General features: G+C 40.3%; 1 protein-coding gene across 1 annotated transcript in view; it reads right to left on the bottom strand.

Annotated features, from left to right (window-relative positions):
- CPNE4 (copine 4) overlaps positions 1-19745 on the bottom strand; it is a gene marked incomplete at both ends in the record, with an annotated part of 194027 nt that overhangs the window by 105744 nt on the left and 68538 nt on the right. The window contains one exon of the mRNA XM_082307141.1: positions 11535-11714. Within this exon, the coding sequence (XP_082163267.1) occupies positions 11535-11714 (180 nt within the window). The remainder of the gene's footprint in view (positions 1-11534; positions 11715-19745) is intronic.

The raw sequence follows: 19745 nt of genomic DNA, 5'->3' as shown, positions 1-19745 counted from the left end.
AATGCACTTCAAATAAATGTTATGAGTGACACTGACAAAAGATGCTATTTCCCATATCAATAATCATTCATTAGTAAGCTACAGTGATGTCCCAGTATATTAGGTCCCTCTTCTCTGTAAAGTTAATGCTGTATTAATTTATTCATTTTTTAATTGGAGAACTTCAAAATGTACCCAGATGTAGAGGTAACTCCAAACACAGCTTAGGAATCACAATTAATATTATTTTTAACATGACAATACTGCAGCAAGATTGTGCTGTGCAGATACTGAGCAAAAGATTGCTTCTGCCCCAGAAGAAACCCTAACCTCTGGAAGGTGGCTTTTATACTAGAAACAGTTCTTTCCCACATCCAACATTACTTGGACAACTTTATCCAGATGGCTAATCTATAATACTTCAAATAAAATGATCCACAAATAGACATCTTTGGCAAAATACGCAGAAGTATTAGTTGTAAAAGAGAGGCAGTTATCAAGGGAAAATAATGGTTCCAGGCCCTTCATTAGAGTCCTGGGCATCATACACATTTCAGCAATAAACCACATCAGCAGGTAATGGCCAGACTGGGAGGAGAGCGAGTAATGCAAAGTCATGGTAACGTGTTTGTCCTGCCCGTCAATTTGCTCAATTGAACAGAAAAGCAAAAGTGGCACCTCAGATTGTCCTCATCTACTGTCATGACAGAGGCAGCAGAACAGAAGGAAGGTTTAAATGGGCTTTAAATGTGAGATAGGAGAGCCATCACAGGGCTGGATGACAGGCTTGCCACAGGGCTGGACAGGACATCCAGAATCACTTTGTCCAGCTTCTTGGTCCTAATGCAGGACCAGTTACACCTGGGTCAGCTATACCTGACAGATGTGTGTCTAATCAGTTCTTAAAGATATCCAGGGGTAGAGGGAAACACCCTCCTCTGGCAATTTATTATGGTATTCATTATCCTTACTGTAAACATATTTTCCTAACAGCTAACCCAATTCTCTGCAGTTTAAGCCCATTATTTCTGTCTAATGCACCATGAATAAGTAAAACAATCTTTTTCCCTTCCTTTTTCAGGCAATCTTTATATCTGAAGACTAATATCAACTCTCCACAGTCTTCTTTAGACTACAGAACCCAAGTTTGTCCTATCTTTCCTTTTTGACCAAATTTTCTAGCCCTCAAACCATTCTCACTGCTTTCTGCTGAGCCCTCATGGACTGGCCCATATCCTACTCTTATAATAATGCTCAAAACTGGACATAATACTACTGGTCCTTCCTATGCAAGAAGAGCTTCTTATGTCTTGCAAGCTATGCTGCTGATACACTCCAGAATTTAATTTGACTTATTTGGGCATGATACTGTTAACTCATGTTCATTTTATGACCGTTTCAGATTGCCAGCTGTTTCTTACCCTGCATTTTTGCAGCTGGCTATTACTTAAGTGAATAATTTAACACTCGTCCTTTTTGGACTGCCTTCCATAAACCAGCCTACTGCCATCATCTCACTCACTTTTCCAAATTAGCTTTTGGATTTCACCACTAGTATTGGTCAGTGGCAACAACAGACAGGAGTACAGGTAAGATGACCAATACTGCTAGGATTCAGATGTCCTTTTTTTTCCCTAGGATCTTGGAAAGGCTGTTTGCTGTGACCCCTTGAGTCACCCATACCTCTGTTTTCTTGCCAGCTAAACAGGTTGAAGTACAAATCGTTGCATTCCTGTGAACTGTGAGGTTCAATTTAAAAAACCTTGTTTGAGATTCTCAGATGGGAGGCAATACAGAAATACAACAGAATATTCTTAATATATAATTAAACTATGGGTTCTGTACCAATCTGTCATGGTTTAACCCCAGCCGGCAACTAAGCACCACACAGCCGCTCACTCAATCCCCACCGGTTGGAAGGGGGAGAGAATCGGAAGAGTAAAAGTGAGAAAACTCGTGGGCTGAAATTAATACAGTTTAATAGGTAAAGCAAAAGCTGCGCACATAAGCAAAGCAAAACAAAGAATTCATTCACTACTTCCCATTGGCAGGCAGGTGCTCAGCCATCTCCAGGAAAGCAGGGCTCCATCATGCATAAGGGCTACTTGAGAAGACAAACGCCACCATTCCCAACATCCCCCCCTTCCTTCTTCTTTCCCCAGCTTTATATGCTGAGCATGATGCCATATGGTATGGAATAGCCCTTTGGTCAGCTGGGGTCAGCTGTCCCAGCTGTGTCCCCTCCCAGCTTCTTGTGCACCCCCAGCCTCCTCGCTGGTGGGGTGAGAAGCAGCAAAGGCCTTGACTCTGTGTAAGCACTGCTCAGCAATAATGAAAACATCTCTGTATTATCAACACTGTTCCCAGCACAAATCCAAAACATAGCCCCATACTAGCTACTATGAAGAAAATTAACTCTACCCCAGCCAAAACCAGCACACAACCAGACAATGAATTATGGCAGCTGGGGAGCAGGGCCCATTTGTCTCTATGACCTCTTCCCCTTCCCTGAGATGCACAAATAACTTTGTAAAATACATTAAACTCTTCCACTGAAAGCTCTGGGTATTGTGTACCAGAAACATTTTCAGATATGTTATATATACCCCCAGTATGAGATAGAACTTGGATGGGAACCTGTTCTTCAGCTAGCCTCCTTTACAAACAGCAGGACTTCTCCCCTGAACTACCCAAATTCCTACAGTTCCCTTTACTGCTTTGGAAAGCATCCCAGCTTTCAAGAGGCATCAGGCAGACAGAAACCTGAAGCTTGGGAGCTCCTATGCAGGTGGCAGATAGACGGCTCGCAGTTCCAGAGAGGATAATTTATTCTGACATTCCCATTAGTAGATTACATTAATAAGACTTGCTCTCTAAGCCATTAGCATCATTGTGACACAGTAAGCACTCTGCATATGTAAATATGTGTATTTGGGTGCAACTGTTTACTAGTTGTTAATTAAGTGGCCAGTAAAATGAATCTTCCATCTAGCAACAACGTGCCAACATCATTGACTCAAACTGTTATTGGTGATTTAGGATCCGCAGACTATCATTGCAATGACTGTCAAGGAATCTATTTTCCTTAGCAGGAAATCACCCTTTTTGTTCATGCACTGTACAAACCAGCTCTCATTGGTTAAAAGAACTACTTCTAAAGAAGGTGACAATCAATTACATATCATGTTTATTGTTTAGGTATCGGCGTAAATCTTCTTCTGAACACTATCATAAAAAGCATTTGCTTACCTGACTGCCAGACAGCAAGTCCTAAACAACAATAACTCAAGGGCCTAGAAAGCACTTGTCTAAGTTTAGAGTTACAGCAATGGCTGAACTTGCAAAATGGCTTACAAGAAGGTAATTAACTACAGGTCTTCCATTTGTCAGGAGTCTTTGGTTTGACTTCTACTTCAAAAACTTGCAATTTAAAACTTCAACTTCAGAGAAAAAGGTGTTTTGTCCAAAACTGATGTGAAGAAGTGCACAAAGTAAATGTTTCTCTTCTTTCCAAAACACAGATATTAGAATCCAGTTCAGCCCTAGTAAACCTCATTACATTTCCAGAACATGTTTTTTCATGAACATTTTACTAGAAGCATGATCTACTGGTGAACAAATGGATGTAGAAACCTGAGAGATTTAAGAGGTTAGGCTAAGAGAGACTCAGGAAGTGCAGTTAAGTTTATTTGCAGCTACAGCCACATATAAACTACTACCCAGTTCTGGTCTGAGACAGCCACATGTCAGTAATATGTATCATACCGAAAACATTTGCAAGAGGTGGGAATAGGAACAGAATGTAAAAGCCGCTGCTCTGTTTCAGAGAGGGAGGATATGCACATGAAGTGATTCCTATTTATCAAATATGCAATCATCTCAACAGAACATCATCTCAACTAGATTTCTGGTCTGCGGTGCTAAGGGATATCAGCTCCGTGGTAAGATGGGGGTGGGAAATTCCCTTGAAGATGATCTCAAGTTGCCTTATTATATACTAGCCCAAATAGGTTAAGGACAGATCTGAATTGCTCTATATTACTGTAATTAAATCTGGATTCACATGTTGCCATTTGATCCTATTTCCAATTTAAAATATATAAAAGGTGCTTCACTTTTTTATTTTAAAAGTATGAACAGATGCAACACTTTGGATAAAAGCAGTGAGGCACTGACACCAGCTGTGTACAGTGCATTGCTCAGCAGTCACTCAGAGACAAGGACTCTGATGAGGGTTTGCTCTCTCCTGCGTCTGAGTCGTGACTAATCAGCACTATGTAAAATGAGCTATGAAATATAATGACCCATTTTACCTGGCTTGTGTAAGAACCTTTTAGAATATATTTCTCTGTGTAGTCCTTTCTTAACCAAATATAGGGATAACTTTCAATAATATCATACAGAATTCCCAATGCCTATAAATCAAAGTAACGAGAAAATTTCAATATGGCTTTTTAACCTAGTGATTTAACATTGGCAGGAACAGATAAATCCCATATATCATACTGAGAAGTCCTGTTTACACTGACAGCTGGGGCCGGTCCAAGTTCTTTCAACAGTATTGACTCAGTTTTGCAAGGCGCCACTCTGAGCCGGAGGCCTGATGGTCACACTCCACATTTCCCCTGGGATCAGAAAGCTGTTTCGTTTTTGTTTATTTACTTGCTTCAATGAAATTGACTTGCATAATATCTAGCTCTGGACATTAACACCAATATTCTTTTGTTAAAGGCATCTTGAAATGCCCATGGATAATGGCCATAGCTCCTTTTCTATTTATGTGCTATGACACTTGGCTTTTGTTAACTCTTGTGGCATGTGAACCACTGGTCTCTGATTTTGACAGAACCAAGGACTGGGCAAATACTCTGCTTGGTGCCATGCAAGAGTGTATGCAATGTAGCTTTGTGGTACAAAAATAGAAGATTAGTTTAAAATAACTCCTTCGATGTCTCAAATTCTTTATTTAGACTGGCCTTTTTTGCCCATTGGACTTTCTTACAGGAACCCCAAATTTAGTTATTTAGACAGCCAGGTTAGGCACAAATTTCCCTCCACAGTACACAACTCGAAGAAGTTTTTGTATCTCTTCCTTGCCAGCTGGGATAGTCAGACAAATAGCTTTAGCTGAACAATCATTTCCCAGCACCTCTACGTTAATTCTTCTCCCAGATGTGTTATTCCTGTTATATGGACTTGCACAGTTACTTAACTTTTTTCCCTTGCCTTCTACACAGATTGAATCTTCAGCATCAAACGCATTCACTTGCCCAGCACAGAGCCCTTAGTGCCACACACAATACAACCTTGAGTCTGGAGAAGCAATCACCCACCAAACAGCAATGGTACAGGTAGAAACAGAGCATTTTTCTAACAGCTTTCACTAGAACTGTGTTGATGTATCAAGCAAAGAAAAGTAGCTATCATACTCTTTCCAAAAATGTCTCTCTTGAACCTTTCACCAACCCTTGCAAAAATCTGCATATTCTTCTCTACACGGCTAACTGCCCTCCAGTGGATGTTCATCCCTGATCAGCTCCATGGCTTGATAGGGCTTCTAACTCAACAAGCATTACGTTCCCTTCCTCCCCTAGGCACTACTTCAATTTATATCTTTCCAAATTGCCGTTGAACTACGTGTCTAGCTGCAGAATGACCACTGTAAGCTCTCAGGCTTGTCCGTTGTTTCGGCATCGTGTTAGATCATGCACCAGTGTCCAGCTTAAGCCTCATGAACATTCCAGTTGCTTTTGGACTGCTAACCCAGGCACCTTTAGCTGTGATACTACCTACTGATCCTCTGCTGAACCTCTCTGAGCTAATCGTCTCATCTTTTTGCTCACACTATGCATGCACTTCCCAAGTGGCATATTTCACTCAGCTATCAGCATCTTTTTTTAAACATGGCACTACTTTGTTTACAACAGCATGTACACCTCCCTGAGGTGGTGTTTGTGAGGCCAGCTATAGGAAGCACATTCTGCCCAAACTGCATTTCTCTATGATATAATGATATACATTTCACTGTACCACAGCTCTGCTTCCTCCTCCCTCCTTAAACTTCGGCGAGTGCTCATTCTGTGCCCTGTAGTTGTCTTTTCCAAGCATTTTGCCTCAGTTATTAGTTATGATTTAGTGTCTTAAGATGGGCTTAGTTAATACCCCAAACTGAGAAGACCGAGTCTTCAACCTTACATCAGCCTTCCATATTTTCATTTTGTTTTTCTTAATTTAGAAAAGTGAACAAACATGTTCCTTTTCAAAGGGGATTCTTCAAATTCCTGTAATACAGTGTCAGTTGTCCTTCTCCAGTTAAATTAACTAATGGCTACTAAAACATTAAATGCTTCAAACCCACTTTATAAGGAATCTGTCTCTGTCTTGCTCTCATCCTCTTTGCCTGCACCCAACTGCTTGTCGAGAGAGGAATAATGCTATTTAAGCCTTCTTGGGCTGTCCTTCACATTTTTGTGGAGGAACCACTGTGTCAGGTCTTTCAATCACTGGTTTGAGATTTTTTTGCTTGTACCATCTTGTGCTCGGCATTGCTTGGATTCAAAAAAAAGAGACAAGTACTCGTGAAATTTCAGCCTCCAAGTTCAGACTGCTCAGTACTATAGAGAAACCTGCCTTTCTAAAACAACAGTTGATTTGAATGAGTTTTTCAGAGCCTCCTCAAGTTACAGCTTTTTGAACTGCTCGCTACAAAAGGTGCTAAAATGCACAGCTGGTCTAACCTAAAGCATCTTTTATCTAAGTTCTGTTCCTTTCTTGACAAGCAATTGCTATCTTCCCAAGTTAGGGCAGAGATTTTAACACATACAATTAAAATGACTTGACTGTGTTTCCAAAACCATTTTCTTCTTTGGTGTAGAGCAGGAGAAGGATTCTGTGATATGTAAAACTCAGGACATAACCATATCAAAAGCATTTACTAGTTATGGTACACACTCTCTTAAGCTCTCCCTTTCTTGCATAAAAATAAATACAACCCTTAAAGCACCTTTTTCACAGCTACAAAGTCTCTGAAATGAAGGACTGTAATACTTTCATGATATAGCTGTAAGTAGAAAGATACAACCAGAGTGGCTAGACAAATGAGTTGAGATTTAACATTTCTAAAATGTATCTGGAAGCTTGTCAATTAAAATATTAGTGCGCCCTTGCTCTAATCCATTTAAGTCAAATACTGCCAGCTTCTAAACACCCACAAATAAAATGACAGACTTTATTAACATTTTACCTGTGTGGGTAAATGACTGATTTAAGCAAGGGAAGAACTGAGGTAGCTCTGGCTCACAGTGTAAAAACTGTCTCTCCTTCTTCATGCATTCATCTTTAGACTGTATTTTGACAAAGAAAGATTCATACAACTCTGATGTGCTTGGGCCTGTCTTGCTATCTGTCCCTTAGCTGCTTCCGAATCCACCAAATAATTTCCATGAATGGTGGCATATAGTCAAAAATGCATCAAGCATGCTACATTTCAACATGAAAAGAGACCAGACAGCAGGTAGATGCTAGTGCATTACTCTGCTCTCATGAAAAATGGGTACGAGTTCACCCCTTCACAGATACCAAGAAATCCCTGCAAGAGAACAAGTTCAGATGTGTATGTCCATAATGAAGGAAATTTCATTCTGTCTAACTGCTCACAGAATTCTTTTTCCTTGGCAGAGCCCGTTTTGTTGCTATAATCATCCTCCCCATACATATGATACTTTCTCTACCATACTCGCCACTCTTCAAGATTTCTTTTGTTCCCTATAGTATTGATCAGCTCACAGTCTATTTACAGCTGAATTACAGCACTCCCTGTCTTTCTTAAAGATCTGTACCTGAAAATAGTCAATCAAAACAGAACACTGAGGAAAAAAGATATCCCTATCAGATGAGGCAATAACGTTATTACAGGAAATAGCTTATCAATAGCATAAAAGGTCTTTGAATTTAATTACTATGTAATGTAGCAGCCGTTTTATAATTAGTCATAATAACAACTCATTACAATAGCAAACTAAATTTTAAATTACTTTTCTAAAGACTGCTACAGTAATTCATACAAAAAGATAAAGTATGTAAAAACAAAGCAGTACACACTGTACAAGTAATTCCATTAACTTTGACTGGCAAGATTGATATAGAACTGAAAATCTTACAGCTTCAGAGATCATGCTGCAATGGCAAACCAAGAGTTTCCCAGGGATAACTGAGGTGTTAAAATGGTTAGCTGAAGTTAGGGAAGAGTGCTGCGTTGATGATTTGCTTCTGCTCTGAGTCAGCCCTAGTAGAAAATGACATTCATATCTAACAAAGTACATTATTCATCCCACTAATGAATTGAGCAACTTCATTTGGAGGAGATCAAAGGCCAAGTATTTAAAGGTATTTAGATACCTAAGGAGGCATACAGACATTTAATGAGACTTAGGAATTCAAATACCTTGAAAAAACTGGTCCTACGTCTTTGGCACCACAGAAGCAGTCAACAGTCTATTAAACAAATTTTCTCGTACAAACTATTTCAATTTAATTAATTCAGGTGCAATCATGGCTCTTTTAGCCTGTCTCCAATTCAAGAGCAAGGCGATTTGCAATGGCTGAAACTGAACTAATAATCAGTCAGTGTTTTCAAGTGCATAATCTGCTAATGGCATATATTATTAAAAGGACACAAGAAACAATAATACTCATTACTGAGAAGGAAGATTTTCAATATAATTCATACACAAATGCATGTATGGGAAATATTAAATCTGTAAATAATACTTGAAAAGGTTCTTGGCAGAAAAAGATGTCCATCTCTGAAGTTTTCTTTACTTGTGCTATTAGTTGAGCAAGTAAGGGAGCTGTGAATTGTAACAATATTTTAACACTTCTGTAAATTAAAAGAAACCAAACAAGGAATGGAATCACAAATTTGAAAATGGCAAAGACCAGCCATTGTAGATAATGAAAGAAAAGCCACAAAGGCTATTCCCATACTGCCGAGCTGTGATGGTTCACAGCATTTAAGAAATAACAACTTTACTGGTTCCTATAATTTAATGATGTTGCAGGCACAGCTGAGCAGTAATCAAGAATGTCTTGGCAACGTAAGTTTGTTTAGTTCTTATCAGAAAATGATTATTCATTGAAATATTTTTTGTGAGTTCTTAAAGATCAGGCTGAGACTTCTCAGTGAAACTTCAGAGGAAAAAAGTGTTCCTAAGCCACCCTCCTGATACTTAATTTCTGTGTGGTTAAGAAGTTAACTTTGGCTATTAGAGAGTTTGGGCCCTTACTGTACTAAATGATGCAATTTCAATGCTTTATAAAGTTTATGGAATATAAAACTGAACCATTCCAATAAAAGAGCTTTAGAGAGGCTCAGAACACATGAAGGCACTAACACATGAACAGAGAAGGACTTGGGTTTCAGGTTTGCTATCCCAGCTGAATACCATGAAAATTAGGCTACCGAATTTCTGACAGTGTTTGTCCATCTAAGATTTTTTTTCCATTGTTTTTTGATGGACAAAAAAACCCCAAACCACTAAATAAAAATATAATAAATCTATCTCTTGCCCCTCAAAACAATCACTCACAGTTTTTGTGAGCAACCAAAAAGCAGCAGAAATACAAAACCTTCAGTGATTTGATGGGGATTCAGTTGGAAGTCATTGGTCTGCGTGGGTGGAGTGCCTGAACACTTTTCCTAGGGATGGGGAATGGGAAAGGGAAAAACAAAGGGGAAAGAGAAGGGGAAGAATTTACTCTCCTACAGACAACATCTGTAAAACCAAAACCAAGGATGAACTGATTCATAGCATCTAAAGCACCTATACGAAAGCAAGAGGTCACCTTTATACAGTGATGCCCCAAAATGGCAGTTAAAATATTACTGCTTGTGATTTCACTGCTTATTACTACAAAGAGAAATGGGTGCCTCTGCTTGCCAGTGCCTGTGCAAAGAACAGCAACTATTTAGAGTGAATCAAAGAGCTGGAAGACTAGTGGGCAGATGCACCTACCAAAAAAGTCTAAATATGAGATCAGAGTCCTCAAGGCTACATTACTGTGAACAGATTTCACACTGTTATTATTTTTTCTTGGTTACCATTAAAATTATACTGCAACCAACCCAGCTGTGTGCTATTTATAGAGATCAAATCATTATAAAGACATTTATGCTACAGGCAGCAGCAATGACATTTTTTTCCTTTCATTTTCAAGCCAATTAAGTGAGAAGTACATCATAATAACTTTTTTCTTTGTTTATCACTCTCCTTGCTGTTATAGGATAGCTTATTTTCATTGACTAAGGCCACAAAAAGTCTGTCTAAAGAACAGAATTTATTGTGCACTGTAAATATCCTAAATACCAATACCTTCATGCTGAGCTTTCAAGTTAGTAAATACATATATTTCATATTAATTCTCTCACTGAGAGGACTTTTCCTCTTTCAGCATGTTTGGCCCAATGGCTTTGGGAAGAAAAACAAAGGGATTTACATGTAGTGGGGCTGAGGAAGCAACAACGAAAGGTAAGAAAATAGGAAACAAAAGCTTTGCAGCATCTTCCATGCTAAGCTACTGTGTTCAGGCTACAAACTTACATGGAAGCACTGCAATGGATAATCTAAACAAAAGCACTGCTTGCTCTTGTCACACAAGCTACCTCAGAGCACAGAGCGGAGAGCACTTGGCTCAGTGAAACTGAGACCATCCTCAGCATTGCCATTATGGACGGAGCTGAGATCCGTGTTATGAGGCCCTGCATAACAAAAAGTCTGCCAGTTAGAAGTAAACTGTGATACCTGAGAAACTATCATGTGCTACCAGTCAGCAATATATGAATTCGCTGCAGACCTGGCTCTGACGACCTCTAGATATCGATCCTGTGGGTAGGACTCATCACTCTTAAATTTAGTCATCTAAAAAGTTAGGTATCTACTCTAAGCCAGCTGTCTAGACTCTCTTGATAACTGACGGGGAAAGACAGGTATCTCCTGAAGGCAATTTATCCTAATCTATGGTGAGTGTCTCAGGTGGAATGAATCAACTGCTGGAACTGTCTGTTTCTCTCCACTGAACTAAAGATGGAAATCAGAGGAGTAACAGTCCAGACACCTAACTTTTGGATGACTGAGAGTCAGGGAAACGAATCCAACCCTACCCCTCTATTTGCCACATCACCAGGCACTACCCTATGTGAATAAAGTTTATTTGTAAGCATTCCTTGGACTTGGAACTTGCTTTAAATCCCATATAAGGTTAGGAACAGTAACTTTCTCCCAAATCAGTCAATTTCTCAACACTGGTGTAATGAGCCTGTCCTCTTACTGTACAAAGCCAGTCACTGACGCTCAGTTTCCTATAGCACTGCCTGACTTGAAGGTATACTACAGCAGTAAATCAAACCAGCAGAAGTTCTTAATTATCCTGCTCAAAGCACCGATTAAGAATTTTGTCATGAACGACAAATCTCACCCATCAGTCATTTAACAAAGCGATGTATTTCATATACATATAAAAGGTGAGAGATGAGGGGGAAAAATGGCAGTGATACCTACTTGTCCAAGAGTGCACTCCATGCCACCAAGAAAATCTGCTTCCTTCAGCCCATTGTGATTGCTGCTAATGTCATGGACTTCAAACCGCAACCGCTGCACCTCTTCAAAATAGAAGTCCACCGTGAACAGCTTGGAGAAGACAGGATTTATACAGGTTCGAATCACTTCTGTCCTGTCAACCTGCCAAATGGAAAAGAGGTCATATGAGCGGTTTCTCTTTCTACCAGTGACGGACTACAATGAGGTCCTCAAATACAGTTTTCTCATTTATCAGGACTGACAGCTGTGACTTTGGCCACAGACACTACCATTTGTATGGGCAGCAGCACCTGCCATTTCTGTGCAGGGCTGGCCACATGCACAAGATATGGCCAACTTCCCTCGCCTCTCCCTTCCAGCAAATTTTTGGCAGATATTGGTAGGAACATGGGGCACAGTCTGCAGCCTCCTTTCCAGGGTGAGCAATGACTGCCCCCCATTAGGTATACTATACTGACTATATAGTCAGGGGGCAGAGTCAGGAGCTGTGCATAGCCAAAACAACTGTCTTTTGTGCTGGACTAATAACTGGGAAATTAACTATAGAATAACTATGGAATTCCAGCAGTACCCATCCGTCACTACAAAACAGCAGCAGAGTGATACAGTCCTATCAAACTACATGGAAAAGTGAGCAAAAACCCCAGTAATTACTCATTTTGGACAACTTGCACGATTAAGGACTGGATCCACAGCAAACAAATTTTTTTAAAAATATATCAATTTTTCCACCTCGCTAAATTGCATTCATTACAAGAATCTGATGGATTATATGCTGCTTATCCCTACCTCTGAGCCTTACAACTGCTAAAGAAACACCATCAAATCTAAATTGCTATTTCTTCAAAAAAGTGCTCATAGAGTATTTTCTAGTTTTCTTAAAATGTAGTACTTGGGTTTCCTATTTTGAAGTAGGCCTTTGCTACTTTTCATTATGATGCATTATTGGTGACATCGTAAGCAATGAAGCAATTTCCTTTTTTCCACTCTCTTTGCTCTGGCACAGAGAAAAACCTAATAATTCTGTAAGATTAAAGGAACTGATCCTAAATTGAAGTAGGACTTGGGCATGTCAGTCACTAGACAGGAGGTGGCTGGTGTGCCACAGAACAGACAAATTAAATTGCGCAGAGGAAGAGTGATGAGATCCTTTGTCTGATTCCTGATCAGGAACATCTGTCGTGCAAAAAATGACAGCCACTTGCTTCACTTTTCAGAGTTTATAACGCATTAGCCCTGCTAGTAGTTATCGGCAAGGACACAAAGAGTCAAGTAAATCAAAAGCAGGGGGAAAAAAAAAAATGAGCAGTTCCTGGTAGCACAGTTTTATTTTAGTGCTCATCAAAGGTGTCAGATTGACAGCTCTAACAGCTGAAATCCTTTAGTTAATCATCAAACAGATGCTACCAGTCATTGAACAGATGCAAACCAGTGCTACCATTGCTGTCTCCTCACACAGCTGTGTCAATGTGCTCTGACTATGCCAAGACAAGACCATCACAAAAAGGAAAGCAGCCTTACTTACAAATTCAATTCTTAATCTCTTTCCTTAGACTAGCTAGAAATGATGGTTCTGATACCAGTGATGCAAAGCATAACAAGAATTACATAAGTGAGAAAGGATACCAGCTACCTTCATTCAGGTGCTTAGCCTATCTCAAAAATTTTTTGATCTCCACTTGCAATCAATGTGACTTGAAACCACCATTACTGCTACAACGTGAAATACTCCCTATGTCAGATGTCCAGTCAGTTCAATGGGATATCCCTGAGATCTCTTCTAAGTGGAAAGTGATTCGATCCACTTGCAGAAGAGTGGTCATCTCATGAAATAGTGCATCAGCAGATCCAATAATCAAAACATTTAAATGATCAGTTTTAAATCTTCATAGCCACAGCAATCTCCTAAACTCATTCCTTGTAAGTGTATAAACTGGTAATTCACTGGTGTCATTTTAATTGCTTCATTGTTACAGCATGTCTCCTCAGGCAGTGGCTGAAGTTTCTCTGTTACTGTTTCTCCTCATCTCTACTTTGCTGCAGGAATGCGGGGAAATGGTTCTCCACTGTGAAATGCAGCAAGATTTACACTTGTGCTCAACACAGGTTAAATATTTGACTGTTTAAGGGAGTGAAGTGCCTGAAAATGGAGGCACAGGTCTGCACACAGGGACATTAAGAATTTTAGTCTCACATAGCGATAAGACACTGTTTGCTTTTTCCAGCCTGTGATTGACGGACATCCTTCCCTTGACAGACACAGTACTGAAATATAGCCATTTCACTGAATTTCCCCAGTCTTCCCACATTATTGAGATGATACATCAAACCAGCATGTCAGAGCATGGGATTACGTGAGAGAAATCTATATCGAAAGAAGCAATGCCAACAGCTCCACAAGCAATATAAAATTCTTCATGCCTCTCTCAGCAGTCACCAGCATGCAACAGCATTAGACCTATTAGTCTACCTTGTCTCCAGTCTGCTTTGTCAGCGTATTTCACACTTACCCTACTCTTTGGCTAGCAAGTCTGGCAGGGTCCTCAGCATGGGAAGCCCAGCTTCATTCCCTTGCTTTGATTACTGTACAGCAGTGCTAAGCACTAATAACCAGCTTGAATGACTCATGGCGAAGAAGCGGTGGTGAACAGAACAGTTCAATAAATTCACTACCTCTCACGGAACACTCTAGGTTAAAAGATGCTATATAAACACAAGGTATACTCTTCATTCTGCCACTTATTAAAGGCCTGTGTTTCTTGAGTATTCCTGCTCTCATATGCAATTGTAAAGCCTTAACGCTCTCTTTAGAAATGCTGGATGAGCATGAAACCTTAATGAAAACTGCTGAGAGTACTATTGCTAGGTGCAGTTTCATGCTGATAATCATCAAGGAGGTCATGATCTACAGTGCTGCAGAGACTTCAAAAAAAAAGGCTGACTTGTTTTTGACCACAACAACTTAGCCCAATACCTGCAGGACCTGTTTCATTTCAAGCAAAATTTGGTGACATGTTCCATGCTAACCTGAAACACAGATCCATAGCAGTCTGACAAGATGTCGACCTCATGCCATATGCCCTTAATCCCATTGTCACCCAAAATCTGTAACAGCACTTCCACTTGTATGGATGATGAGGCTCAAATGCTTAAAGAAAACACAGTGCGGCTTTGCCCAGCCTCATCTACTGAACATTCAGAAAGTTAGAACTTCTCAGCTTGAATGCTCTCCAAAACACAACAAAGAACACCAGCAACCACATTAAACACCCATCACTTTTGTGGAAGAGAGCTTTTAAGTCCAACAGCAGCATGTTATAAACAAGTGGAACTTACACTTTTGGTCTTGTTACAGAAAACACCAAACTCTTGGGCAACCTAATCAGGTAGATTTCTCAACAGGACATGGACAGGGGTCATGCCTACAGCTTTAGGATTTGCTGATGCCTGACATATGAGCCATCTGTTACTTCTGGACTTTGCTAGAAAAAGGAATTTCTCCAATTTATTAAAGCAAAATGAATTTTCAAAAGAAGCAATTGACAGCTACATGCACCTTTGGGCTGTGTCAACAGTTAACATTGACCTTAAAAAGAGCAGTGCTTCAGCTGACACCACGATCTGAACATCTGCTTCATGGTACAGCTTTACCTGCACTTTCCCTTCAAGGACAATTTATACAGAGAAAAGGACTTGCATCTTCGCCTCCTGGGATGGACTCACGCTGCTTTCCCTCTTCATCTCTTTAGGCCCTTGTCACTCCACAGAAGGTGGCATCCTGCTGAGCAGCCAGGATTACTTGGCAGGCCCATCTGGATGCAGCTACCCTGTGAGCTTCCCCTTGGGGAGCTATGAATGACATACAAACACCAAAGGAGGCCTCCACAGCATAAAGTGCCATCTCAACAGCAGGAATTAAAATACAGAAAAGAAAAGGACTTCTTGCTTTGGGCCTTCTGAATCCTCTCGTCAAACCTGGAGGAAGCTGGAAGCTGGGTTTGAAAGTTGTTTTCTCTTTGTACCTCTCACCGTGGGTGAACAGTTAGCAGAAATGTTTGCCTGCTTTCTGTTGACCCACCATCACTGCTGAAGAACTGCAAAACCGTCTTTGCAGTCAGATAGCAACAAATTAAAGGAAGCTCAAAAGACAGATGAACAAATTCTAAAATTCAGGCTTCTTATGCTGTCTGCATCTTTTGTCTGTCTGTGAGCTACTGAAAAGCAGCGAGCTTTGCAGAACTGTGATAAACATGGTAATTTCAGTGAGGAAACAATTCTTCGTCCCAGTTAAAATTTCACTGACAAAGAAGTAATGCAATGGGTAACGTATGGGCTGAGGATCTCCTCTCCATCTTCCACCATTAGTTGAAAAGTGAAGTTGAGGAAAAAGAGCCAGCCTGAGGGGGATATTTTTTCTTATTCTATCAAAACCAGATGGAAGTATAAGGTATTGCATATACAGGGATGAACAAGGATTAGGTAGAAGCTCACTGTCACCTGGTATCTAAGGCTTTCAAGTGATCATAAACACAGCTTTCTCAGCATGCCCTTGGGAACCAGGGAAATGGAGAATTATCTACAGGACCTGAAGCTCTGCACCTCAAGGCCATGCTTCAGTTTAGCACAGATCAGCTGTGTGGAGAACTCTGTCCCACACAGATAACTGGTACCTATCTGCTCTCCCCTGTATTACTAGCAAACGTGTAACTGGCACAAAAGCAACACATTTTCAGTGGTTGTTACTTGAAACCTTTGAGGTGAAGAGCAGCCAAGAGTCAAAGGACCATGGAGAATTCACTGTCTTCTCACCAAAAGGACAATTCTTTGGTGGAAATTTTAATCAGGCTCATGAAATAGCATGGCAATGCTATAGTCAACAATGATACAGCTGTCTCACAAACTAAGGAAAATCTTTGGTCTATGGAACTATGGTCTGAAAATTTATACTGGTGCTGCATTTCCTTAAGTGTTTTTAAAAAATTAGTTGAAAAGCCATAAACGTGCGAATTCCATTAAATACAGAATGGGTGCCGCTGTTCAGCCCAAAGCATGCTTTTTGTGGCTGTTACATTTTTAGCAAGTTCTTAGACCAACAAATAAACCCACTGTTCCCTACACATTTTACAGGCCAACAAGGGAAAACCAACAGGCTGTATTTTCAGTAGAAGTCATTATAAAATGCTGATTAAATCTAGAAAAAATAACATTTGTCAGCTGAGATGACAAAATGTACAGAGGTGAAGGGTAGCATTATTTTTAGGTCATCTGAATTTTAACAAGACTAAAAATTTCCATTATACAGTACCTTACATGAAAATTTGATACCAAGCAGAAAGCAATTTACACTTTGCTTGGCGGCTCCTGAGGAAGTTATTAATTTTTTTTTTTTTTTTTTATTAACAACAGTGCTTTCACACCATCACATCTCTATCGCACAAATGAAAAGTCATTGCAAAGGTCACCATAATTTATAGCCCTTGTTTTCAGTTTAATTGATGTTTGATAACAGTGAAAAGAAACCAATAGGTCTTTAACTCTTTTTAGGCTGTAGAGCTCAAAGCTAAGCACAATCTTGTCAATGTTGGCAAAAACCTTTTGGCTGCAGGTTGGCTGGCAGAGTTGAACGTGAATGGTCTGGAAATTATCTGCAAGCAGTTTCTTTTATTTATGTGATATAAATATTAGATAGCTTGTAAACCTCCAAGTCACAACCATGAAGACCTGCTTTCAAGCACTAGAAAAACTAATACATAGGAACAGCCCAGGCCTCAAGGGGCTCCAGTCTAAACAATTGGAATTACAGTAAAACAAGCATTATTATTTCTTAGTTGAAAAGTTCTTCATTAAGAAAGCCCACTTCTCTGTTCAGGGCCACTGACTGTCCTCTCCTTAATTACTTTTACTTTCTCAGTTACTTTTCATTGCTCTGAAGCAGGAAACAGATAATTTATAATACATACTATGTATAAATACTTTGAGAAGCTCCTGGATGGAGTTTGTCTTATATACTCATAGCTTTTTAAAGAAGAGAGAAATATGATTGTTGATAGCTATTTGCATATAGTTTATCTCATCTACTCAGAAACAAAATAGAATACAATCACAATAGATGCTGCACAGACAGGAATTCAGTACTCACACTCGAGGACCTATACTGATCCTTGGCAGACTCCCAGCCACTACAGATTTCAGAGTCTCATCTGAGCAACCCCAAGCTCTCACAGTTAGAAAACCTGCAAAAAACTGTGGGTGCAATACAGTGCTAACTACTAGTGGCAGGCAAATCGTGGTGACGTTATTCAGGAGCTGAACAAGGAGATCGTTACAGCTGGGATGGGAAAGAGTGATGCTCAATCCCTGGTATGAAGGAAGCAGGACCTAAACTGGTTGGGAACCCTTGTGCCAAGGGAATCCTCAGTTTTCTGGAACAAAAGACATCCCTGGGGAAGCTACAACACTGCCTTTTAGTTTTAGGACCATGTACAGTTGTCGTCATCGACCTCCTTGGTAAGTCTAGGCTTTCTAGGTTGCATAAAGATACTGGAAAGTACAAAGGTATTCCTCCCACTCACTGTCATTTAGGAAAGCTCAGATATGAGAGGAGAAAAGCAAGTGCTCAACTAATGCATTAATGTGTAGTCAGTCACACTGTTCCTGAACACACTAGATACCTGCTTTCAGTTTACGCTCCTCTGGAAAGAAATACTTTCATTTCATGCAAATAGTTCTGGGAGTTAGAGGACGCCGAGTCTTCTCAGCCTAATGCCATGAAACTCAAATCTTTTGAGCTGGACTGATAAGTTTTAGTCATTGTATGGACTGCAATGAAAGTAAACAGATTAAAATTGTTACTTTGTTGGGAGACTTTCATGTAATCCCTTTGGACCTCTAACTGCTTTCCTGATAACATTGCTGATGGGACTTCATCTGCATTTGTCAGTGCTGGGAGACTTGTTCTGCCATCATGTTGTGACAGTTTTAGTTGGATGACATTGATGCAATCTGGGTAGATGCTGACCCACTATGTCCTACCAACAATATTTTAAAAGAACCCTCCCAAATAACAAAATAAAAAGCATGTAAAACATTAAAAACCCCACATACAAAATATGAAATATTAACCTGTTATTATTGATGTTAATTAATTCATATTAACATATTAATGTATAAGAATAAAATATTGAAATGCTTAAATATTAAATCATACTTAAAATATTTTTTACATTTTTTTACAAAGGACTAAAAGGCTAATTTGGCCTAGCGGTAGACTGCAAAGCATCTACTTTATACACATCCAGTAAAAAACTACACAAAGCACATATGGTTGTATCACAGGGGATGACTCAGACCTGTTGTGTCCCTGTAAGTACAGAGATGCTCAGGCATTTCCCAGTGAAAGAGTGTGTCACTTAGGTTAAACAAGAAGTTTGGAGGCTTTGTCAGCCACAGAGGTTTGATGAAACTTTTGCCTGCAAGGGTTCGAAAATAACCCTCTAGACATCAGAGGTTCAGACCAAGGTCTCTGCTCTGTCTGATTCAGACCAGAAATGCTAACTTTGGTCCCTCACACCACCAGGAACCATCTTAGCCACCAGGCTACTGGCTATTTCACACAACTCCCTCTACGTTCTGTTTTCTATAAATTATAAAACACTGTCTTAGAGAGGCAGATTGCAACCATGTCCCACCACGACTTCACCTTTCCTGACCCTAAGAAATGCCTTAAAATGACACATACAGCCTCCAGTTTGCTTGACACATGAATGCAGTGCCATAGCACTGGTGGCATGGGAACGCCAGCCAACCCCCAACACCAGTGCCGGTCCCACCACGCGGTGCGTAAGGCCAGGAAGGGTCACCAGGACCCTGGCACCATGGTGCCTCTGGGTCACGCTGTGCTCATGTAAAAGTGAGTCCCAACTGCCAAACGTATGCACACACATCTCTTGCTCATCCTCCACCCGTCCTGGCCTCTTGAACCAGCCACTGTCTCAGCTCGGCTGCCGGCGCTGCACCGACTCTTCTCCATCTGCCGGCTCCTTAGGGGGAAGCACCGACAGGCAGAGGGGTTGGTGAACTCCTGAACTGAGACCAGCTCCCCAGGGAGGCTCCTTGCCTGGAAAGGAGGAAACCCCAGACCGTGTCGTCTGCAAAGGCTTTCACTCACTGCCT

Source organism: Platalea leucorodia (assembly GCF_965183815.1).
Source record: "Platalea leucorodia genome assembly, chromosome: 1".
NCBI classification, from domain to species: Eukaryota; Metazoa; Chordata; class Aves; order Pelecaniformes; family Threskiornithidae; genus Platalea; species Platalea leucorodia.
Note: the sequence above shows the minus strand (reverse complement) of the source record. Positions and strands in the feature narration are given on the sequence as shown.